The sequence below is a fragment of the Furipterus horrens genome, unplaced genomic scaffold (assembly GCF_987537825.1).
Source record: "Furipterus horrens unplaced genomic scaffold, mFurHor1.1.pri manual_scaffold_17, whole genome shotgun sequence".
Taxonomy (NCBI): Eukaryota; Metazoa; Chordata; class Mammalia; order Chiroptera; family Furipteridae; genus Furipterus; species Furipterus horrens.
Window position 1 is genome coordinate 53,366,266 of NW_028327187.1, and position 26,048 is coordinate 53,392,313.

Below are 26,048 nucleotides of genomic sequence, written 5' to 3' on the forward strand. Positions count from 1 at the left end.
CTCATTTCATTCCTTTTATCTACTTCTGCCATAAATGTCAACCTTTTAGGTGAAGGCCACTCTACGTATTCTCTCCCCTTCTCCCTTACTTCCTTTTAATAGAAATGGTCCTATGGAACCAACTCTCTGATGGTAGTAGTAGGTAGCGTCAGTCTTCTGCTGCTTTTACAGAATGGTTTGTTGGCATGCTAAATTATACTCATTTCTCTATAGAATGCTTCTTATCTTTTCTTATGGTCTCAAATACAGAACCAAACAAGTCGTCTGCATATGGGAGCCACCTGGGCCATAAGCAGCTCTGTGGATCATCCCAAGTCTATGTTGGACTGGGCCTGCCAGCCCCATGACTTTCTGTGGCCTTCTCTTGTGGCTTTCCTTCTCTCCACTCTTCCAACCCTTCCTCCTCATTATACCACTTGAAGCTGGTCTTCTTTGAAGTGAAAGAAGATCTCCTGGTGGTCTGTTATTAAGTCTTATCTGGTTCCTCTTACCCAGGACCAATTTGATTTCTGATCAGAGACTCAAAAACCAAAAATCTTTTGCCAAACTGCATGACTGACTTGGGAGTCTTAGGTCAGCCAAGAACTCCTGTACTGAATTGTATTATTTTTCTCTATGCCCTCTAGTTAAAGAGAGAGGTTACAAAAAAATCTTTTTCTTTACCTTTGAGGATTGCAAAATTTATCAAATTTCTGCTAGAAAGGTTTGTACTCTAGCTGCTCCTCTTGACTGAGCAAGAAACTGTTGTAAACATCTAAATCCTCAGGCCCAGCAAGTCAGGAATAAAGCTGCTTTCTGTGTCTTTTCTGTCAATGCCTAGCAGATTTGGAAAAAAAAACAGTGCTTAGGCACTTTCCTGTTTCATTCATGATGGCATGTTTCACAGCTCAGGTGGGGCTTTCACTTGTTTCATCTCACACAGCCCCATTCAAGCACTGCTTCCCCTTCATGGTATCAGTCAGGCTCAGTTACAAATCCTGCTTCTCTTATTTTCTAGCTGAGTGACCCTAAACAAGTCATTTCTCTTCTCTGCCTCAGTTTCCTCAATTATAAAATGACAATGATATCACTTACCTTGTAGGCTTGGCTGCGAGGATTAAATGAGATTATGTAAAGCATACAGTAGATGCTTAATAAATGGTAGCTATTGTTATTGCCACTATGGCATTAAAAGCTTTCATTCTCCTCTCTTCTCTCACCTATGATCTGTATTCTAATTCTAGTCTTTAGTGGCGGACCTAGTTCATGAGTGTGTACCAATCTCCACAGTTGGATTCTTGGGGACAGAAACTGTGTCATATACTTCCCTACAACCTTGCTGTGCTTAGAGTAGGCAATCTATAAATACTTGTTGAATTGAAATTAAAATTTTCATCCAAGGTAGTATGGCTCTCCTACAAAGGTTCTATACAAATAGGAAGGTTTATTAAGACCCAGACCCTACTAAACCATCAACTGCAGCCTCTGCTTAGGACCCCAAGCAGCCTCAAAAGCTTGTGTCAATCGGTCTTAAAAGGCCAGCTCCCTCACACAGTGATTGGCTGGTAAGTCTTCACCCACTCTTCCTGAATTCCTCGGAAACAATGTACTCAGGAGCTCTTCTTGTTGAGAAGATGTGTGGGTGTTGAGGATAGAAACCAGGGCCAAGGAGGTACCCTGAGGGACACCTACCTGGCCTCACAGATCGCACCACCACAGGCCTCTCACTTCCAGCCACGAAGCCAAAGCCATATATAGGGTCTCGGTGAATGGTCACTTGTCGCAGCGTCTCTGCTGGCAGTTGCTCACATTCCATATCATTTTCACTCTCTTCCTGCATCACATGACTAAAGGAAGGGGAACATGGGAGCAAAACAAGACGCAAAGGCAACTAAACCTCAGGAGCAGCTGGAAGGGACACCGATTAGGGTGCTGGCATGGCACTGGGATATCACACACTTAGCTTCCTGCATCCTCTAGAACCAGCAGAGGCAATGACTACCTCCTAGTTCAGATTGGAGAAAGAGGAGTCTAGAAAGAAGCCACTTGCTTCCTGTCTACAGGGCCAGAGTCAACAGAGGACACTGGTGCCACAGAGCCTGACATTGGAGTCAGTCCTCTCCTCAAGATATTGGGACTCTAGAAGGAACCTAAATGGAAGTGTGTTATTCTGAAGATTAATTGGTACTACCCATTGAATTGCTATTACCTCCCTAAGAGAAACTAGAACTTTGAGGGAAGGACTACAAAGCAGGCAAGTAAGCAGGGAAGGACCGTGATGTCATTTCAGAATATGGAGCACTTTTATGAAGTCCTTGAGTGATTTTAAACTTTAATATCCCTTAGGTCATATATAACAATAAAATATTCATATGACATATATAAACAAATGGGCTAAGAGTGAGGACCACTGCCTTATACAATTGTACATAATGCCAACTAATTTCAGTTAATGGAACAACTGGAAAATGGCTCCTGTGGGCAAGAAGGGGAGTTGTTCCCTATGGCTGCCAGCAGACCTGAACCCCAGATGAGCTGGGAGAAGAAATATTGCTGCCCTAGTACCTAGGAGGGATTACAGATGGCTCTTCGACACCCACAATTTAAGTTACTGAAAGTTAGGAATTACATAAGGACTTCATAAAGGTTCCATAGAAGGGCCAGGGTGAGGCATACTGCAGGCAAGGATGGCTTTGAGTGAAGTATTAGAATGAAGAACCCTGAGGGGTGAGGGCACAAGGTGATAGCAGCAGGGAAGGAGGTAAAGAAGGGAATGAATGGCCAATGGGTAGGACAGGGTAGGTGGAAGGGGAAGAGAGGGGACCAGAGCCAAGATACCCAGAGCCTGAACTCCCTGACTTGGCACCGCTCTACCCTCTGGCTTTCTGGCCTAATAAATGGGTTGCCTTCCCCAGCCTCAGGGTGTGTATTCTCGAAAACTAAGATTCCAAGCAGAGCTCTTCTGAACAAGATACAAAGAGCTAGGAGCTAATTAATAAAACTAGTGTAAGGTTTGTAAAAGAAGTGGGAGGTTCTCACACAATGAGAGTGATTGTCAACTAGCTAAGAATAGCAAATTCCTCAGTAAGGAATGGTTTTAAGAAATTAGGTCATTTATCAGGGCACAAATTCAGTAATTAGAGAGGAACTTTAGGACTATTTATGGGTAGGGGGGTAGAGTAATTGTGTAGAAGAGAAATTCAAAGTCCTGGACTTGTCGTTCTCATAAAAGAACTCAGGAATGAAGACAGACTTTGGCTGATTTGAATCCAGGCACATCAACTCTAGCTGCACACAAGTTGGCTTGGGGCCTGTGTATTACCCCTCAGAGAGCCAGAAGGTGCTGCTGGGATGAGGTCAAGCCTTGAGAAGGTAAATTCAGAAATTGGCCCCTTCCCTCCCACACTGGTAAGATTTTAATGGAAAGTCACTCAGATGCTGGAACATGGCTGGCTGGTGTCCTGGATAGGCACCCTCTCAGGAGAGGGGTTCAGCAAAGGTGGCTTCAGGCTGGTGCTTCTCTCACTGCTGCTCCTGGTGGCAGGCAGAAGGTTGGCCTTGAAGGGAGCCAGAGAACATCTTCTCCAGCAGCCATCTTGCCTCAGCCCTGGGGCTGCTTCTGAAATGAGCCCTTTGCCTCTTTTCTTAAAAATAATTTATTTGTTTGTTTGTTTGTTTATTTTATTTTAGGGAGAGGGGAAAGGAGAAATAGAGGGAGAGAAACATCACTGTGTGGTTGCCTCTCACTCACACCCCCAACTGGGGACCTGACGTGCAACCTAGTCATGTGCCCTGACTGGGAATCCAACCAGCGACACTTGGCTCGCAGGCCGACACTCAATCCACTGAGCCACAGCAGCCAGGAGCCCTTTGCCTCTTGTCATGCAACCTTTTTGGCACAAAAAGGGCCTCTTCTTTGGATAACACCAGCTCATTTCTGACACAGGCATCTACCATGGCAAGCTGGAGGATGAGAGCCTGTTAGGCTGTGCAGCCTGTGACATAGGGAGCAGGGACATCGGCAAGGAAGATCCAGACACATGTGGAAGCACTCAGTACAGTGTCCTGAGCTCAGAGCCCCCTGGCCTCTGCAGACTCAGTTCGCCACCCTTTTCTTTTATCAAAACTGGGGACACTTCAGTCTTCATTGGGCCTTCAGGTACCATCAATATTGATGAAAATAGACACTCCTGGAGCCAGAGGAACCAACAAGCTAAGAGCTTTTTGTGACACGGGTATTCTGCTTTACTGTTTTGACTCGTTAATCCATCAACAAGTATCTATTGAATGCCTACTCAATCAGAGTTCCAGGGGACACAAGAAGTTAGAGATCTCAGCCATCAAAGAGCTTCCAGTCTGGTGGGGATGGGGAGACAAGTGTACAATGAACGAGAATTAGAATGGTAACTTAGAATAGTTACAAAGTCCAGCATTAAGGTCCAAGTTGTATATTCAGAGAGGTGGGTAGAGTAACTGGAGAGGGATCCATGGAATACACATGTATTGTGCTAAAATGACCATGAAAGAGCAATGATGGGAAGGAGACAAGAAGCCAATCTCTGTGCATGGGTGGCCCCCATATTCCCACAGAGGACCCAAGTATTTTCCCATAGCCACAGCAGACATGTCTCCATGTGTGAATGGAGCACATTTATCCCTGAGTTGTCCCTAACTAAGCTAGAAAAACTGTCCCTACCTAGGTCCTCCCCAGATTCTGCAAGCAGCCCTTTCCTCATACTGCCTGGGCCTTCCCAAGCATCTGTGGTCAGAGAAGAAACACCCTCACTGACAGACCAGAAGGCCATTTTAAAATGCAAATGGAAATTGTCCCTTCCCTCCTGGGGTTTGCATTTTTCTGTGCCTACAACTTGGTTTCTTTGAAATTTGCTAAGTGCCTGGAGACTTGGAAGTGACACTGAAGGCAAAAAATGATGGATGACAGGAGCTCGGCTGTCCATAGGTCACGTGACTTCTTTCCCAGGAGAAATAGGCAGTATGATGTTGAAAGATGTTTGGCTTCTGGTTCCTTCAAACAGGGCAACCCTGAACAAAACTATGAAGCAGCCAAAACTTATGGTCACTCCACCCCACCCAGCATTGTTTCTAGGCCCTGCTATTTTCTTCTCTTGTTTGTCTCAAACACCCAATGCGTTCACTCTGTCCCCTTCCTACCTAAGGTCCTCAGAGTTATCCCCTCACCCTGTGCCAGGCTTACCCCTTTTAGTCAGTGACCCAGGTAAAAGCCTAGCCTTTTTCTTCTGCCTAATGATAACATCACTTTATAGTCATGTAGTTCTTTTCATTTTTACACACATTACCTCACCTGAGAAAAGGTACTTTCACATCCATTATTTTCTCACATTCTCTAACTGTCCTGCCAAATAAGCTAGGTGACTACTCCTCCTCCATCCCAGACCTCAAGGTAAGTAAGGAAGAAGTGACCCATGGAAGTGAACTTAGCAGCCCAGCTAGAGCCAAATCTCTTAGGCAGTGTCCAAAATCCCAGCACCCCCACCTACACTCACTCACAGGCCTGGACCCTCTGTCTATTGATTCTCCATTACAGGGCTGGCCCAACCCTATGGCCAGCAGCACTCCACATCCTGGCCAGTTCTGGATGACCAGCCCACATCCTAATTAGCCTATCTCTGATCCTGTTCACTCAGAGTTGTTGGGAAAATAAAATGAAACATGGCTACAGGAGCACTTTGGAAGGTTAAATGTATCATGCAGATGCAGACACAGTGATATTAATGGTAGCATTATTTGAGGTGGCCAGAGGAGCAGAGAGAGAGCTGAAGATAAACCTCACCCACTTTACACAACCCCAGGCCCTTCCCCCATCAACTCCACCTCTAACAGGCAACTCCACAATGCACTCTGCCCCCTTGTTTTCCAGGCAGCACTTTCCCTAACCCAACCTGGCTTCCTGTGGACACCCTAACTGTAGTTCCTCTGTGGGCTAAACCAACCCCTTCCCCAAACTGTACGAAGAGGGACTTGTTGCTGGAGCTCATGCTGACAACTATTTCTAGGCAGAACATGGCTAAAGAAAGTGAACTGAGAAGATGAACTGGTTCTGAGCTGATGCTCTCTCCTTTGCACTCTTGGGCAGGAAACTAGAAATATAACAGCTTAGACTCCCAGGCATCAGCATCAGCCTTTAGCTCCTTTTTCTTTACATTTGGTTGGCTCCTTGGGGAGTCTTGTCACTCACCTCGCAACTGGCAAGATTTGGAGTCTTGTGGGACCAATTAGCCCTTTTATTATAATCATAGGAGTCTGACTCTCCTGGAAGCTCCAGGGATCTAGCATGGCAGCTGGAACCTTAGGAGATGCCATCTCCTCCTGGTGGAAGAGATGGACGCCTCATCCCTGGGGCTCCGAAATAGTTGCTCTAGGAGCCCTCGTGTAAGGAGCTTAAACACAACTCATTCCTATAAAAGAGCCCTCATTTTGGCCAGCTCCTCCTTACTCCAGCAGTGCTGCTCAAACTTGAATGTGAATATGAATCACCTGAGGGTACTGGTAGACTGGTTCTGATGCAGTAGGTCTGGACTATCCTCTGAGATTTTAACAAATTCCAGGGTGGTGCCCATGCTGCTGGTCCACAGACCACACTTTGAGAATCAAGGATTTAAAAGAACGTTATTCTCAGAAAATGGGAGGGCCACAATCAGGTGGGAGGACTGTGTGCTTTTATTAAGGTTGGGTTATGGCACTGAAGGCCTCATTAAAACACAAATGTTATCTTGGAGAAAGGACATGTAAATTCATGCAGAGGACTCACTGGCTAAATCAGATTTACACCAGGAGAGAATACAAAGACTTCTAAATGGATATGAAATAAGATAGGTAGAACTGATAAATGAGTTCAGCAAAGCAGCAAGATACAAAATTAATATCCAGAAATCAGTTGCATTTCAATATGCCTATAATTGACTAACAGAAAGGGAAGTTAAGAAAACAATACCATTCACAATTACTTCATAAAGAATAAAATACCTAGGAATAGATCTAACCAAGGATGTAAAAGACTTGTACTTAAAAATTATAAGACACTGAGGAAAGAAATTGAAGAAGGTACAAATAAGTGGAAGCACATACTGTGTTCATGGATGGGAAGAATTAACATCATTAAAGTATCCATACTACCCAAAGCAATCAATAGATTCAATGCAATTTCTATCAAGATTCCAATAACATATTTCACAGAACTAGAACAAATATTTTGAAAATTTATATGGAACCACAAAAGGTCTCACATAGCAATAGCAATTCTGAGAAAGAAGAACAAAACTGGAGGAATCATGCTTATATCAAACTATACTATAAGGCCATAGTAATCAAAACAGCATGGTACTGGCATAAAAACAGACACATAGATCAACAGGACAGAGTAGAGAACCCAGAAATAAACCCACACTTTTACACTCAATATTTGACAGAGGAAGCAAGCACATACAGTGGGCTAAAGATAGTTTATTCAATAAATGGTACTGGGAAAATGGGACAGATACATGCAGAAAAATGAAACTAGACCACCTTCTTACACCACATAAAAAATAAATTCAAAATGGATTAAAGGCCTAAATATTAGACCTGAAACCATAAAGATCTTGGAAGAAAACATAGGCAGTAAAATCTCAGACATTGCTTGTAGCAATATTTTTACTGATATATCTCCTATGGCAAGGGAAACAAAAGAGAAATAGACACTCCTCCAAAGAGAACATACAGACATCCCACAGATGCTCAATGTCAATAATCATCAAAAAAATGCATATTAAAACCACAATGAGATATCACCTCACACCTGTCAGAATGGCTATCATCATTAAGTCAACAAACAACAAGTGCTGTTGAGGATGTGGAGAAAGGGGAACCCTTTTGTACTGTTGATGGGAATGCAGACTGGTGCAACCGCTGTAGAAAGCAGTATGGAGACACCTCAAAAAAGTAAAAATGGATTTGCCTTTTGACCCAGCCATCCCACTTCTGGGAATTTATCTGAAGAAACCCAAAACACTAATTCGAAAGAACATAAGCATCCCTATGTTCATTGCAGCATTATTTATAATCACCAGGATATGGATGCAGCCGCAGTGTCCATCAGTAGATGAATGGATAAAACAACTATGGGACATTTATGCAATGGAATAGTACTCGACCATAAAAAAGAAAAAATGTGCCCTTTGTGACAGCATGGATGGACCTGGAGAACATTATGCTAAGTGAAATAAGCCAGTCAGAGAAAGACATAACACGTGATCTCACTCATATGTGGAATCTAATGAACAAACTGAACTAACAAGCAAAATAGAGACAGACTCCTAAACAGAGAATAGGATGACAGCTATGGAGGGGGAGTTAGGGAGTAGAGGGATCTAGCAAAACCGTAAAAGAACTCATGAACATGGACAATTATGTGGTGATTGTGAGGGGTGAGGGGGATATAAGAAGGCTAAACGACAATGGAAACAAAAAAAAACCAGAGAGGTAAGGTTGCATTAGGAGAAAGGATAGAAAGATCTGGACAATGGGACACTACTTAGCCCTACTGGAAAGTCTGGTCACAGAAGGACAACCTGAGGACTCATAACATCTGTGAATAAGGCAAGGAAGATGCTGAAAGAGAGGACAGTGCAGAAAACAGTTGCCTTTTCTTGTGGATTCACTGAGCACTAGGTACTGTCCACATATTGCCTCACTCCAGCCTCACAACAACCCATGAATAGGTGGTATTATTGTCATTTTATAGATTAAAAAACTGAGATTTTGGGGAGAGTATCAAGCAAGCTGCTCCAGAACACACACTTGTATGTACTATGGTGGAACCACCATGTTAACCCAGGTCTGACTACCTCCAGAGCCAATTTTCCTACATGCTTTTAGCCAAGCAGGTGTGGACTGAGCAGTTGCCTAGCAGGGGATGAGTAGGCTCAGTGGGAGGATGCAGCAGACTGCTACTTCACAAGTGAACTGAGGGCCACCCCAGAGATGTTCATCAGAGCAGCCTCCCTGAGTCATCACAACAAGAGGGCATGTATCAGGAGACCCCAGTTCCAGAAAAGACTTTCTACATGCCTCTAAGTCCACTCTCCCATATGGTAGACTCATACAATAAGGCCTCAAATGCCTGGTAACTTCAGTCACCATCACAAATAAGTCTCCTCACTTCTGGTCATTCCTTAGAGCCCAGGCTTTCATCTCCACAGGAGTGTGTTCATGCCCTAATGCTACCCTTCTCTTCTCTTCAAACCCTTCCACTGCACCCTCTGGAACTCTCAGTCAATAGTAAACTTCCCAATATCCTTAATTTACTTTGAAAGTGCTCTTCACTTTCGTTCCCAATGTAGGACTCATTTATTCCATGAGGACATTACTTATCCACCATCCCTCTAAAGTGGAAGTTATTTTGTTTTCTTCCCTCTCAAATCTCAAGCCCTTCATGACCTGTAGGCAAGGTAGGTATCTTTCTTGCTTGCCACAGCTCCCTCCTCCAGGCCATTACTCCTCTCCTTCTGCAAATATCCCACTCCTTTGAGAAACATCTCTGCCGCCCACCGCTGTGTTTCTGGATTCCTCCCTCCTTGTTGTTATCTACAACTTCCTGGATAGTCTCCACATTGACTGAGAAGTTTAATTCCTAGCCACATGTGAACTTCCCCTCTACTCCAACTCTTCTTATTTTATTGTGGTAAAATATTCATAACATAAAATTTACTGTTTTAAGCACTTATAAGAATACAGTCCAGTGGCATTAAGTACATTCACGTTGTTGTACAACCATCAGAACTTTTTCATCATCCCCAACTGAAACTCCGTACTCATTAACCACTAACTTTCCAACCCCTCTCCACGAAGTCCCTAGCAACCACCATTTTACCTTTTGTCTCAATGAATTTGACTATTCTTAGAACCTTATATAAGTGAGTCACACAATATTTGTCTTTTCAGATTGACTTGTTTTACTTAGCATAATGTTGTCAAGGTTCATCCATGTTGTAGCACATGTCAGAATTCCCTTTTTAAACTTGAATAATATTCCACTGTATAGGTACAACATTTTATTCATCTTTCAATGGATACTTGGGTTATTTTTTCCTTTTGGCTCTTGTGACTAATGTTGCTGTGAACATGGGTGTACAAATATCTGTTTGAGTCCCTGCTTTTACTTCTTTTGGATATATATCCAGAAGGGAATTGCTGGATCATATGGTATTTCTATATTTAATTTTTTGAATAATCACTTTATGGTTTTCTACAGTAGCTGTACCATTTTATATTCTTAACCACAATACTCGAGTGTTCTGATTTCTCTACACCTTCCCAACATTTGTTATTGTCTATTTTTTCCTACTTTCTTTTTAAGTTCTATTTTATTAAGTTTTAATTATGCCATTACAGTTGTCCTAATTATTCCCCTTTGCCCCTCTCCACCCAGTATCCCCCTTCCCGCTGGCAATTCCCTCCTCACCCCATTACTTCATGTCCATGGGTCATGCATATAACTTCTTTGGCTTCACCCTTTACTATACTGTTCTTAACATCCTGCTGTCTATTATGTACCTACTAATCTGAACTTCTTATTCCCTTCACCTTTCCCCCCATTCTCCTCCTTCTGCCTCCCAACTGATAACCCTCCAAATGATCTCCATATCTGTGATTCTGTTTCTGTTCTGCTTGCTTGCTTGGTTTGTGTTTTAGATTCAATTGTTGATAGCTGTTAACTTATTGCCATTTTAATGTTCACAGTTTTTATCTTTTTCTTAATAAATACCTTTAATATTTCATATAATAATGGCTTGTCTTGGCCCATGCTTCAGATTTTCCTATATGCTCTGAAAAGAGTAGCATCTTGCTTCAGTGAGCCCCATACCTCTCATTAAATGTCCCCAGGTCCTGTTCTAGCAGCTGTAGGCCTTGGTTCACAGGTTGGCCTTATCTGGGCACCTCCAAGGCCAGAAAAGTAGCAGCCATCTACAGATCACTTTGTAGCTTATGCTGAGTGCTCCCAGACAGAACACAGTGGGTGGTGGACATTGGATATGCCAATGGCAATCAAGGCTCAACTATAAGAGGAGGGAGTACATGGCCCACACAAAGGGTGCACCTCAAGTCCCCAGCTTGGATGATAGGGGAGGCTGTACCACTGGACCCTACAGGACACCTACTACATTAGGCCACTCTATCAAGCCTGGGAGATGTAGCAGCTTTACCTAATACATAGAAACAAACACAGGGAGGCTGCCAAAATAAGGAGAAAAAGAAATATGGCCCAAATGAAAGAACAGAACAAAACTCCATAAAAGGAACTAAACAAAATGGAGCCAAGCATTCTACTAGATGCAGAGTTCAAAATACTGGGTTAATATCTGACAGAATATTAACTTAGTGAACTTAGTGAGAACCTCAACAGCATGAAAAAGATCCAGTCAGAAATGAAGTATACACTAATTGAAATAAAGAACAATTTTCAGAGCATCAACAGTAGAATGGATGAAGCCTTGAATCAAATCAACAATCTTAAGTGTAATGCAGCAAAAAGCAATCAATCAGAACAGCAAGAAGGAAAAAGAATTTTTTAAAAATGGCGATAGTGCAAGGTGCCTCTAGGACTTCAAATGTACCAACATTTTTATCATGGGGGTGCCAGATGGAAAAAAGAGTGAGCAAGAAATTGAAAATCTATTTGAAAAAACAATGACAGAAAACTTCCCTAACTTGGTGAAGGAAATAGACATACAAGCCCAGGAAGCACAGAGAGTCCCCAAAAAGATAAATCCAAAGAGGCCCACATGAAGACACATAATTAAAATGCCAAAGATTAAAGATAAAGAGAGAATCTTAGAAGTAGCAAGAGAAAAGCAGTTAGTTATCTACAAGGGGTAAGACTTTCTCAAAAGAAACTTTGCAGGCTAGATGGGCTGGGCAAGAAACATTCAGTCATGAAAAGCAAGGTCCTACAACCAAGATCACTCTATCCAGCAAAGCTGTCATTTAGAATAAAAGGAGAGATAAAGAGCTTCCCTGATAAGAAAAAGATAAAGAAGTTCGTTACCACCAAACCAGTATTATATGAAACGTTAAAGCATCTTGTTCAAGAAGAAGATCAAAAATATGAACAATAAAATGGCAATAAATACATACCTATCAACAACTGAATCTAAAAAAAAAATCAAAACAAAATAAACAAGCAGAACAGAAACAGAATCATAGATACAGAGAATGTTTTGATGGTTGCCAGAGTGAAACAGGTCAGGGAGACGGATGAAAGAGGTGAAGGGATTAGAAGTACAAATGGGTAGTTACAGAATAGTCATAAAGATGTAAAGTACGACATAGGGAATAGAGTATCCAGAGAACACATATGCATGATCCATGGACATAGACAACATTGTGAGGACTGACTGAGGGAGTGGGGGAGCTAGATGGAGGGGAGGAAAAGGAAAAAATTGGGACAACTGTAATAGCATAAACAATAAAATACAGACTTCTGGTCAAGGTGGAGACGTATGTAAACACCGCTCACCTCCTCACACAACCACACCAAAAATTACAGCTAAACTATGAAAAAATCTATCACCCAAAATCATCAGAAAATCAAGCTGTATGGAAGTCCAACAACCAAGAAATTAAATAAGTTACATTCATCCAGATGGGCAAAAGGGGTGGATATGTGGAGACACATGGAGACACAGAGACACAGAATAGGCAATCTCACTCCCATGTGTAGTGGATACAAATCGGGAGGGATAGCTCAGAACTGAGAGATCTCAGCCCTACACCAGACCACTAAGCCCATGGTTCCAGCGCCAGGAAGATAAGTCCCCATAACTTCTGACTGTAAATCCCAGTGAGGGTTGGCGTGGCAGAAGAAACTGCAGAATTCTCAGGATTAAAGGGTCTGCAATGGACTTAGAACTTACGCACTCTCCCTCTGGGCTCCAGCATCAGGTCAGAAGCTGAAAGGGTAGCAATGGCTTACAGGGAGAAACTGAAGTGTCTGGCATCAGGGTGAGTGCCAGGGGACAGCTTCCTCCTTGACAAAACTCCAGAGGCTAGGCAGAGGCACTGCCCTCTATTTGAACCCTTACCCACACAGAGCCACAGAGTGGCAACACCACCGTATCAGAGACTCCATCAACCTGATGCATATGGGTTGCCCTACCCTGGTGATTACCTAAGACTGCACCCCCAATCTAACTTACTGGTGTACTTTCACTTTATATTCACAGTCTCAAACCTAGTACGGCTCTCAGTGTTGTCTGGCTACCACTTTCTCACTCTCTAAAATGAATGTTTCATAGCTCCGCATCTCTCCTTGATCTTCCTCACCTTCCCATTTGTCCCAACAAGCTTCAGCTAATGACCTTTTTGTTATTGAGAAAACAGAGCCATCAAATGAGAGCTCCCTCATCTGACCATCACCAAATCTACATTCTATGCTGTCTGTATCTGTATTCATGACTCCTTTTCCCCTCCTATTAAAATGGAGGATCTTTCTTTTCTTATATCAATGGTTATTCATTTATACTCTGGTACCCTCCCCTCCCATAATCTCAAGGATTTTGCTCATTCGGACATTCACCCTCTTCCCTAAGTCATCAATCTCTTCACATCTCCAGAACCGTGCTAGCATGCAAATGGAAATAATTTATCTTTAAGAAAACAGACACCAACTTCCTCCACTCCACACTCCTACATTGCTCCATTGTCCTGCTCACTTTCACAGAAAAATTGCTCAACTTCATTTCCTACTTGCTCCTCAGACCACCATAATCCTGCTTCTGCATCTATTACTCTATAGAGCCACTTCTGTTAATGTCACTAGTGATCTTCAATGTCATCTCTCAGTCATCATCATATTCAACTTCTTACCACTAGCTTTAGACAAAGTTGGCCATTCCCTGCTTCTTGGAATGTTCACTTCCTTTGGCTTCTGTGACTATCTCCTGACTTTCCAACTACCTTTCTATCCAGTTTTTTCTTAGTCTCCTTTGCAGCTTCTACTTCTCTACTTAATCACTAGAAATTACAGATCTTCCCAACTCAGTCCCAGGCATCCTTTTTTCTTTCTATTCTCCTTCCCATGTGATCCATCAATCCCTTGGCTTTATTTTTTTTCTTTTTTAAAATTATATTTTATTGACTATGCTATTACAGTTGTCCCAATTTTGCCCCCTTTTCACCTTCCACCCAGTACCCCCGACTCCCTCAGGCAATCTCCACACCTTTGTTCATGTCCAAGGTCATGCGTATAAATCCTTTGGCTACCCCATTTCCTACACTGTTCTTTACGTACCCATGGCTATTCTGTAACTACCTATTTGTAGTTCTTAATCCCCTCACCTCCTCATCCATTCTCCTACATCCCCCTCCAATCTGGTATCCATTAAAACATTCTCCATATCCATAATTTTGTCTCTGTTCTTGTTTATTTACTTATTTCTTTTTCTTTTCTTTTCTTTTCTTTTCTTTTTTGTTTTTCATTTACAGTTGTCCCATTTTACCCCCATTTCTCTCCCCCACCCAGCCCACCCCTTCTCCCACAATCATATCCCTCCCCATTGTCCATGTCCATGAGTCATTTATATACGTTCTTTGACTAAACCCTTCCCTTACTTATCCCCCTTCTCTCCCTCCCTCCTCCCCTCTACTGACTGCTATTCTGCTCTTTATTCTATTTAGTTCTTTTGTTTGTGTTGTTCTTTAGTTTCCTGTATTAGGTGATATCATATAGTATTTTTCTTTGCCTGGCTTATTTCACTAAGCATAATTCTCTCTAGTTCCATGAATGTTGTTGCAAATGGCAGGAGTTCCTTCTTTCTTTCTGCTACATAGTATTCCATTATGTAAATGTATCACAGTTTTTTGATCCACTCATCTACAGATGGGCACTTAGGATGTTTCCAGCACTTAGCTATTGTAAACAGGGCTGCTATGAACATAGGGGTGCATAAGTTCTTTTGAATTAGTGTTTTAGGATTTTTCGGGTATAATCCTAGTAGTAGAATTGCTGGTTCAAAAGGCAGTTCCATTTTTAGTTTTTTTAGGTAATTCCATACTGTTTTCCATAGTGGCTGCACTAGTCTGCATTCCCACCAACAGTGCAGTAGGTTTCCCAGTTCTCCACATCCTCACCAGCACCTGTTTGTTGATTTGTTGATGATGGCCTGTCTGACTGGTGTAAAATGGTATCTCATTGTGGTTTTTATTTGCATCTCCCTGATGGCTAATGATGTTGAGCATTTTTTCATGTGTCTATAGACCTTCTGTATGTCCTCTTCAGAGAAGTGTTCGTTCAGTTCCTTTGCCCATTTTTTAATTGGGTTGTTTTCTTGATGTTGAACCGTATAAGCGCTTTATATATTTTGGTGATCAGTCTTCTGTCTGTGATGTCATTGGCAAATATGTTTTCCCATATGGTTGGTTTCCTTTTCATCTTGCTGATGTTTTCTTTTGCTGAGCAGAAACTCTTTAGTTTGATGTAGTCCCATTTTTTAATTTTTTCCTTTATTTCTATTACCTTAGTAGATGTAACCGTGAAGATATTGTTACTTGAAATATCTGAAATTTTTCTGCCTATGTTTTCCTGTAGGACTTTTATGGTGTCACGGCTTACATTTAAGTCTTTGATCCATCTTGAGTTTATTCTGGTGTGTGGTGTAAGCTGGTGGTCTAGTTTCATTTTTTTGCAAGTCTCTGTCCAGTTCTCCCAGCACCATTTGTTAAACAGGCTCTTCTCACTCCATTTTATGTTCCTTCCTCCTTTATCAACTATTAGTTGACCATAGAGGCCTGGGTTTATTTCTAGACTCTCTATTCTGTTCCATTGATCTATATGTCGTTCTTATGCCAGTACCAGACTGTTTTGATCACAGTGGCTTTGTACTATTGTTTGATATCTGGTGTTGTGATTCCTCCTGCTGTGTTCTTCTGTCTCAAGATTCCTTTTGCTGTTCTCGGTCTTTTTTGATTCCATATGAATTTTTGAAGTATTTGTTCTGGGTTTGTGAAATATGTCGTTGACATTTTAATAGGGATTGCATTGAATCTGTAAATTGCTTTGGGTAGTATGGCCATTTTGATGACGTTGATTCTTCCCATCCAAGAACATGGTATTTGCTTCCATTTATTTGTATCTTCCTTAATTTCTTTCTTCAATGTTACATAGTTTTCAGTGTACAGGTCTTTTATCTCTTTGGTTAAGTTTACTCCTAGGTACTTTATTTTTCTTGTTGCTATAGTAAATGGTATTTCCTTTTTTGTCTCTGTTTCTGATATTTTATTGTTGGTGTACAGAAATGCCTTAGATTTCTGTATATTTATTTTGTACCCTGCTATTTTGCCAAATTCACTTATCATATCGACTAGTCTTTTAGTGAGGTTTATAGGGTTTTCTAGGTATACTATCATGTCATCTGCATATAATGGTAGTTTTACTTCTTCTTTCCCAATTTGGATGCCTTTTATTTCTTTTTTCTTGTCTGATTGCTGTGGCTAGGACTTCCAACACTATGTTGAATAGGAGTGGAGCGAGTGGAGAGCCTTGTCTAGTTCCTGATTTCAGGAGGAATACCTTCAGTTTTTGTCCATTGAGTATGAGGTTGGCTTCAGACTTCTCATATAGAGCCTTAATTATGTTAAGGTATGCTCCCTCTATTCCCATTTTGCTGAGTGTTTTCATCATAAATGGGTGTTGTACTTTATCAAATGCTTTTTCTGCATCTATTGATATGATCATGTGATTTTTGCCTTTCATTTTGTTTAGATGATGTATTATATTTATTGATTTGCGAATATTAAACCATCCTTGCATCCCTGGGATGAATCCCACTTGATCGTGGTGTATGATCTTTTTGATGTATTGCTGGATCCTGTTTGCCAATATTTTATTGAGGATTGTAGCATCTATGTTCATCAGTGATATTGGCCTGTAGTTTTCTTTCTTTGTTGTGTCTTGACCTGGTTTTGGGATTAGGGTAATACTGGCTTCATAGAAAGAGTTTAGGATTTTTCCCTCTTCTTGGATTTTTTGGAATAGTTTGAGGAGGGTAGGAGTTAGTTCTTCCCTAAATGTTTTGTAAAATTCGCCTGTGAAGCCATCCAGTCCAGGGCTTTTGTGTGGAGGGAGATTTTTGATTACTGTTTCAATTTCCTTCTTTGTTATTGGTCGGTTGAGACTTTCTACTTCTGCTTGATTCAGTTTTGGAAGGTTATATGTTTCTACAAATTTGTCCATTTCTTCTAGGTTGTCAAATTTCTTGCCATACAGTTGTTTGTAGTAATTTCTTACAATCATTTGTATTTCTGTGGTATCAGTCGTGATTTCTCCTCTTTCATTTCTGATTTTTTTTTGTTTGTTTGTTTGGGTCTTCTCTCTTTTTTTCTTGATAAGCCTGGCTAGAGGCTTGTCGATTTTGTTTATTTTTTCGAAGAACCAGCTCCTAGTTTCGTTGATCTTTTGGATCGTTTATTTAGTCTCTATGTCATTTAATTCTGCTCTGATCTTGATGATTTCCTTCTTCTTGCCCTAGGCTTTGTTTGTTGTTGTTCTAGTTCTTGTAGCTTTAGGGTTAGATTTTTTATTTGAGATTCTTCTATCCTTTTCTGATATGCCTGTATTGCTATGAACTTCCCTCTTAAGACTGCTTTTGCTGTGTCCCATAGGTTTTGGGCTGTTGTGTGTTCATTATCATTAGTTTCTAGAAATTTCTTGATTTCTTCTTTGATGTCATTGATAACCCATTCATTATTTAATAGCATGTTATTCATTCACCATGAGTTTGGATGTCTTTGATTTTTTTTCTCTGAGGTTAATTTTTAGTTTCAAGGCATTGTGGTCTGAAAAGATGCTTGATATGATTTCAATTTTCTTGAATTTGTTGAGGCTTGTTTTGTGTCCTATTATGTGGTCTATCTTTGAAAATGTCCCATGTGCCTTTGAAAAGAATGTATATTTTGCTTCTTTGGGGTGAAAAGTTCTACATATATCAGTTAAGTCCATGTGGTTTACTGTGTTGTTCAATGCCTGTATATTCTTGGTGTTTCTTTGCTTCGATGATCTGTCTATTGTTGTTAATGGAGTGTTGAAGTCCCCTACTATGAGTGTGTTGTTGTTGATATCCTTCTTGTGGTCTTCTAGTATTTCCTTTATGTATTTGGGTGCTCCTATATTGGGTGCATATATGCTTATCAGTGTTATACCTTCTTGATGGATTGTTCCTTTAAGTATTATGAAATGTCCTTCTTTGTCTCTTTTTATTGCCCTTGCTTTGAAATACGTTTTGTCTGATATGAGGACTGCTACCCCGGCTTTTTTTTTTTCCAGTCCGTTTGCTTGGAATATTTTTTTATATCCCTTTACTTTCAATCTATGTAAATCTTTTGTTTTCAGGTGTGTTTCTTATAGACAGCAAATATGTGGGTCCTGTTTTCTTATCCATTCCGTTACCCTATGTCTTTTAATTGGAGCATTTAATCTATTTATATTTAAGGTTATTATTGACATGTATTTACTCATTTCCCTTTGTACCTCTGTTCCTCTCCTCTTTTTTTTTTTTTTTCCCTTCTTTTTTCTTAGAACATTCCCTTTAGCATCTCTTGCAATGCTGGTTTGCTGGAGATGTATTCTTTTAGCCTTCCTTTGTCTGGGAAACTCCTTATTTCACCTTCCATTTTGAATGAGAGCCTTGCTGGGTAGAGTAATCTTGGTTGTAGGCCTTTGTTTTTCATTGCTTGAAATATTTTTGACCATTCCCTTCTGGCTTGTAGTGTTCCTGTTGAGAAATCGGTCAATAGCCTTATCGGAGCTCCCTTGTATGTTATTTGCTGTTTTTCTCTTGCTGCTTTTAGGATTCTCTCTTTGTCTTGGAATGTTGTGATTTTAATTATGATGTGCCTTGGAGTGGGTTTTTTTTGGCGGGTGGGGCGTTCCTCTTCATTGGAACTCTCTGTGCTTCCTGAACTTGTATGACTTTTTCTCTCATCGGGTTGGGAAAATTTTCTGTCACTATTTTTCCTATCAGTTTTTCAATTCCATGCTTCTTTTCTTCTCCCTCTCTTAGTCTGATGACCCTGATATTATTTCTTCTCGTGCTATCCTGTAATTCCTTTACTTGTTGTTCATATTTTTTAAATCTTTTTTCATTAAAAATATGGAATGCTTCACTAATTTGCGTGTCATCCTTGCGCAGGGGCCATGCTAATCTTCTTTGTATCGTTCCAATTTTAGTATATGTGCTGCCGAAGCGAGCACTATTTATTTTATTTTTAGAGAGGGGGAAAGGAGAAAGAGAGGGAAAGAAACATCACTGTGTCGTTGCTTCTCACTCGCGCCCCTAAATGGGGACCTGACGTGCAACCTATTCGTGTGCACTGACTGGGAATCAAACCAGCGACACTTGGCTTGCAGGCCAACGCTCAATCCACTGAGCCACAGCAGGCAGGGCTGTGTCTGTTCTTGTTTGCTTAGTTTGTTTTTTAGATTCAATTGTTGATAAATAAATATTTATTGCCATTTTATTGTTCATGGTTTTAATCATCTTATTTTTCTTAAATAAGTCCATTTAACAGTTCATATAATAATGGCTTGGTGATGATGAACTCCTTTAGCTTTACCTTGTTTGGAAAGCACTTTATCTGCACTTCCATTCTAAATGATAGCTTTGCTGGATAGGGCAATCTTGGTTCTAGGTCCTTGCTTTTCATCACTTTGAATACGTCTTGACATTCTCTTCTAGCCTCCAAAGTTGAGAAATCAGCTGGTAGTCTTATGGGAACTTCCCTGTAGGTAACTAACTGCCTTTGTCTTGCTGTTTTTAAGATTCATCTTTAACTGTTGGCATTTTAATTATGATGTGTCTTGCAGTGGGCATCCTCGCATCCATCATGTTTGGGACTCTCTGTGCTTCCTCGACTTATATGTTTATTTTATTCACCAAATCAGGGAAGTTTGCTTTCATTATTTTTTCAAATACATTTCCAATTTCTTGCTCCTTCTCTTCTCCTCTGGCACCCCTATGATGGAAATGTTAGAATGCTTGAAGTTGTCCCAGAGGCTGCTTACACTATCCTCATTTTTATGGATTGTTTTTTCTTCTTGTTCTGATTCGTTGGTTTCTTTTCCCTTGTGTTTGAAATTATTGGTTTGATTCTCAGTTTCATTCACCCAACCATTTTTTCCCTGTAAGTTGTTCTTTATTTCAATTAGTGTAGCCTTCATTTCTTACTGGATCTTTTCTATGCTGTTGAGGTCCTAAGTTCCTTGAGCATCCTTATAACCAGTGGTTTGAATGCTGCATCTGATAGATTGTTTATCTCCATTTTGTTCAGTTCTTTTTCTGGAGTTTTGATTTGTTCTTTCATTTGGGCCATCTTTCTTTGTCTCCTCATTTTGTCAGCCTCCCTGTGTTTGTTTCTATACATTAGGTAGAGTTGTTTTGACTCCCTGTATTGGTTGTGTGGCCTACTCTAGTAGGTGTCCTACAGCATTCAGTGGCACAGCTTCCCCTATCACCCAAGCTGGGTACTCAAGATGCGCCCTCTGTGTGGGCTGAGTACATCCTCCTCTTGTAGTTGAGCCTTGGTTGCTGTTGGCAGATCAATGGGAGGGACTTACCCAGGCCAGTCAGTTACAGGGACTGGCTGTGACCACTAACCACTCACCTCCACCCTCCATGGAGAATCAGCTGTGCAGAGGCAGAGTAGTGGTTCTCTGACATGGTCTGTAGCTGTCTACTAGATACATAGGCCCTGGGGTTTCCAGGGTGGTGCAGGCCAAGGCCAGCCCCCACCTGTGTTTTGCCTGGGGCTACCTTGCCTGAGCTATAGAGCAATTTGAGGTGATTGGTACTTGTGCTGGGCTTGGAGATTCTCAGGCAAAGCTAAGCAGTGAATCTAGACTGGTGGCTGCTAGTGCTAGAACTGGGGCCACTCAGCAAAAGGTTGAGGGCTAGGGGCTCACTGAGGCCAGCTGTTGATTGTTTGAAAGGATTTAGGAAGTTGTGAACCAGGAGCCAAGACAAGTCATTCATATGGAAAAGCCACGGTTAATAGTTGTTAAATTTGGTGGAATGGAGCCCCAGGGGTTCTCCAGGGTGGGGCATACAGTGTTAGCCAGGTTGATGGGGGTCTCAGATATGGCACCTGCCTGCCAGCTCTGTGGCATTGCCTGCTTTTCTGTCTGGGAGGAAGCTGTCTCCCAGCTCTCGCCTTGATGCCAGACACTTCAGTTTCTCCGTGTATTCCACTGGTGCCTTTCCAGCTGCTATCCTAGTGCTGGAGTTCAGAAGGAGTAAGTGTAAGCTCATGTGTGGGTTCTTTAAGAGGAACTGCTTCGTACTCCAGCAGTTCCTTCCACCAACTCAATCCCTGCTGGTTTTTGCAGCCGGAAGTTATGGGGATTTATCTTCCTGGCACTGGAACCCTGGGCTCAGGAACCTGGTTTGGAGCTGGGACTACTTACTCCCAACATATCCCTCCCGAATTTTTATCGACCACACATGGATGTGGGGCCAATCTGTTCTGCATCTCTTCCCCTCCGACCAGTCTGGATGGATGTGATTTCTTTAATTCTGTCATTGTCAGACTTCCATTCAACTCAATTTGATGGTTCTGAGTGATGGTTATTGTATAATTTACTTGTAATTTTGATGTTGCTGTGCAAGGAGGTTAGCTGTGTTTATCTGTGCTGCCATCTTAAACAGAAGTCTCACTCCCTTGGCTTTAAATACAATGTACATGCAGACAACTCCCAGATTTGCATTCTACATATACCTCTCCTGTGAGCTCCCAAATTCCTATATTCCTACTATCTATTCTGACATCTCCACTTCTTATCTCACAGGAATCTCAAACTTAACATGTCCCAAACTGAACTCTTAATTTTTTTCCCCCTCAAGCCCAGGCCTCCTTCAGTTTCCTTCATCTCAATACACAGAACCATCATTTCTTCAATGCCTCAAATCAGAAACCTCAGTTTTTCTTGAGTCCTGTCTCTTCCTTTCCCTCACCAATCCCCCTCCACCACAACTGATCTCTCTGTAAGTCCTCACAGCTGTTCCTTCAGAATTTGATCAACTGTCTCCATCTCCATGACTATTACCCAGTTCAAGCCACCATCATCTTTCCCCTGAGTTGCTGCATCATCCTCCTCTCTGGTCTCTCTGTAGCCCCTGTTGCCCCCTTCTAAATCTGGTCTCTAGAAATTGCAAAAGTCCAAATCAGATCCTAACATTCCTGCTTCAAACCCTGTGGATGTTTCCCAAGTGAATAAACATCCAAACTCCTTATCCATAGCCTCTCTTTGCTATACCCCTCTTATGCTGCTCTTTTGCTTGCCTAGAACAGTCTGGCCCCAGTAACCTCCTTTTAGTTCCTGAACACATCAAGTTCTTTGCCACCTCAGGGCTTTCCCACTTGGCATTCCTTTTTCTAGGAAACTTCCTTCTTCATGTGACTGATCTTTCATTCTTCAGGGATCTACTTAAATATCACCTCGTCACAGAGGTAGTCCCTGAAACTCTGCCTTGATTTTCCCTGTTATTGCAACCTGTTCATTACCTTCATGAGATGCATCATGATCTGTACTTAAATATTCATTTATGTGATTATTTGGCTGTAAATCCCATAAGAATATTGACTATGTCTCTCTTGTTCAACAGTGTATCTCCACCATCTAGTTTGCTACCTGGCATATAGTAGGTGCTTAATATTTTCTAAATGGGCCAATGGTTGTATGGATAGGAGTGATTTTGAGGCATACAGATTAGAATCCTCTGTCTATTCCATACAATTCATTATCAAATACCTAGTGGTTCCAGCTTAGTCTGTGAAAGATGGGTTTCTGTCTGGGGAGTCTAGTCAGTTAGAGAAACCCTCAAAATCTTTGGCAAAAGACACAAGTTGAGAGAAAATGGAGTGAAGGGAAGAGTACAGGAAAGGCTACAATCTAAGAAGAAACGAAAGCCAGAATGATTCCAGTCCTTTTAGGAATACCAGGGTGGGAAATCTAACAGCTATTTCCTCTAAGGGAAGAAATGTTTCTTTAAACAGCAAACTTTTCTTTCAGAATTGCCAGAGGCTGGGGGTGGGGGAGAAGGATGTCTTTGGATAGTCCTTCCCAGTCCTGAAAGTCTCTGGGTAGACATGGGTACTTTCCTAGGGCTGCCTCCCTTTTTCCCTCCAGATCTTCATGACCCTACAACTTCCTCCTCAGCTGAGCTTGGAGAGGCATCTTCTGGAAAAACTGCTGGCATCTAGATTCATTTTCTGGTTGCCAAACAGATGCTTTTACCCAGTGGGCTGGAATGGAGAAACCTGTCATCTATTCTAGCAAGTAACAAGGGAGCAGGTAGAGAGAGAGACCAAAGCCATTTGTCTTCCCACAAATACTTCGGAGTCTGGAGTCACCTCACAAAGTGCAACCCCCGTGATGCTTCCTAGAGGACACTGCAGAGGACCTACTTGGCAGTTGTTTCCTCCCCTCCTGACTTCTCCTCTTAGGGGTTACACATCTAATAGACTCAGACACATTGTCCAGTAGGCCCAGACACACTCCTAAACCCTCTCTGCTGGGGCTGCCAGCCTGGTGACATATGTGAGGGTTATGCCATATATGAGGGTGACGCCATATGGCACTGTGGGTCACAAGGTCTGAAGCAGCTGCCACTGAGCTGTGGCAGAATTATTGGAGAGATCCTAGCATTTTAGCCCCTACTCACCTGTCACTGGCAGAGGCAGTGAGTAGAAACTGGAGCAATGAAATATTCAAGAGAGCTTGAAGGAGTTGTCATGTCACTGCAAAGATCCCTGGGCACCACAGCCCCCACCCTCCACATATCACAAGAAGTATTCTGAAGGATGCAGAGACAGAGATTGTCTGAGCCAGAGGGGGAAAGATGAGGAATGAAGGGAAAGACAGCTGAGCAAGAAAGAGCCAGACAGAGAGCCAAGAAGGAGGGGAAAGGTGAGGCCAAGCAGAGAAAACTGGACCGAAGAAGAGAAATGAGACAAGAGAAGGGCCTCGGAGACAGTGAAGAGGAAAGGACAGGCTTGGGGAAGGCAAGCTGGACAGAGAACTTGTGCCCACCAACTCTAGCTTTTTGGAGGCCTACTCCAGTGACTCTCCTGTTCTCTAAATGCCCTTAAGCTGCCCCTCCACCTCTGCTACTGGGAAAGGGCCGCATAGTAATGAGCGACTTTTGGTATCAAGCTTTTTCAGGAGGGATAATGCAGTTATGCCATATCGACAGCATGAGAGCACCGTCTTCATTTCAGATGTGGTAAGCAAGGAGCAAATCTGAAGTGGCCTGTGGAAGAGCCCCAGGCCACTGTTCTGACTTAGGTCTATTTCCCAGACACTAGGCTATACTTTTCTTGGGAAAGAGAATGAGATCGAGAGGATAAAACAGGAAGGGGAGAGCATTCCAGAAGGTGAGAGAGAATGGTCATTATGGGAAAAGTGGAGTTGGCAGAGAAGGGAACAGCAGGCCTGAATTCTTCCCTGTGGTGAACACAGCTCTCTAAGGCCAAACTGGGCTGCAGAGTTCTGGCACAAAATGCTAAGCTGGGAGAGAGTCCCCGGCCACCCAGATCTCTCTCTCCTCTTGAATCCTAGCCTCTAGTATGCCAAGGGTTGAACTGTAAACAAGGCTTGGAGGCTGGATAGGGGGAGCAGGTGTGGGCAGGAGCTGTTTGGAACATTCCAACAAGCAGCTGCTTCTCACAGCCAAAGACCCAGGCCTCAAATAGTGGCCCTCTGGGGGATGCTTGGCAAGAACTGGCTGCACAGGACTCCGGGCAAAGCCTCCTGAAGCCAAACAAGTGCTTGCTTGGCTAGCTGACTTGTGCCATTTCTCTCTTCTCTGTGAGGCTAGTAGGTATGAATGGCCTGGACCACCAGCCTGGAATGGCCCCAACCCCTGACTTTGGTCAAACAGCTGGAGAATCAGAGTAAGCAGGAACCTTGGGAGTTATTTACTTCACCCTTGTCCACATTCTGCCAACTTCCAGAAACAGCAGAGGAAGGCTTTCTAGAGGATGACTAGAGCTGGATACTACAGAAGGGGCCATATCTGGGCAAATAGAGAGGGCGAGCACTGAGAACAGGCCCAGAGACAGGAGGAGCAGGGGGGCTGTGGCAGGAAGCATGAAGACAACAGCCTAAGTTGGGAAGGGTGGACTGGGGAGAGGCTAGCTGGAAAGCAAGAAGCTGGAGCCAGCCCAGGGAGACACTGAGTAAACTGTTTTTCCAGGATCTCTTCTCATATCTGGTTCTGCTAGGGCATAAGTTCCTCTCCCCAATGCCCACTCAGGGACCTTATGAGGAGACAGGCAGGACAGCCTAGTCATAGCTTGACAGAGAAAGGTACATCTATCCTGCTGTTTTGCCTAGATGCCCATCTGCCCCCTCCTTGCCTGAGATGATGCAAGTATCTGAAGCCCAGGCATCATGCCCAGCAAGTGCCATGCTGACCTCCTGTGAGGGCGCAAATAAGACCAATCCTCAGCTTCTGCCCTGTGTACCATCTCCTAGCTGTCCATCTAGGAGTACAGGGGGAGGGGGGCAGGGTAGAAATTAGGCCAAGAAGCAGCTCAGTAAAAGCAGTTATGTGAGCAAAGGCCTGGTAAACTCACGTTACCTCGTCTGGAGGTATCCAGAGATGCCAACTACCACCTTAGGACAATACCTTTTGTTCTGTCCAATTGCATCTTCCTGCTGAAAGGGAGGAAGGAACGATTAGGTGGTCTTTGCTTAAGAAAAGGGAAGATACTATGAGGTCAGAAAAAAAGATGGCAAGGTTGGTGAACACTCCTCCTAGGAAAAAAGTTGAGGGCAAGAGCAGGTGCTGAGTTACTTTCTCAGAGGGCGTGACTTAGCATCCAAACACTCTGCACCTCCCCCATGTTGCTAATCATGCTGTCTGTTTCCTGAAGGTGAGTGGCAGTGAAATCACAAACTTCAAAGGGCCTATGACCCTTTGGAGGTGGTGTGGGGGTGGTAAGAGTACTGCACCATTTTCTGCAACCAGGCTGGGGGGAGACAGGATCTCAACGGATCC

The 26,048-nt window shown here is 42.5% G+C and overlaps 1 protein-coding gene and 1 non-coding gene across 2 annotated transcripts in view; both read right to left on the reverse strand.

Moving 5' to 3' along the window:
- The window catches only part of FRMPD3 (FERM and PDZ domain containing 3), a 162,872-nt gene that overhangs the window by 74,373 nt on the left and 62,451 nt on the right, over window positions 1-26,048 (reverse strand). The window contains exon 2 of the mRNA XM_090264719.1: window positions 1,672-1,826. Coding sequence (XP_090120845.1) covers window positions 1,672-1,819 — 148 coding nt within the window. The 5' untranslated portion in view covers window positions 1,820-1,826. The remainder of the gene's footprint in view (window positions 1-1,671; window positions 1,827-26,048) is intronic.
- On the reverse strand, window positions 19,137-19,243 carry LOC149991014 (U6 spliceosomal RNA). The gene has a single exon (XR_016508851.1). It is a non-coding gene; the product is annotated as a U6 spliceosomal RNA (small nuclear RNA).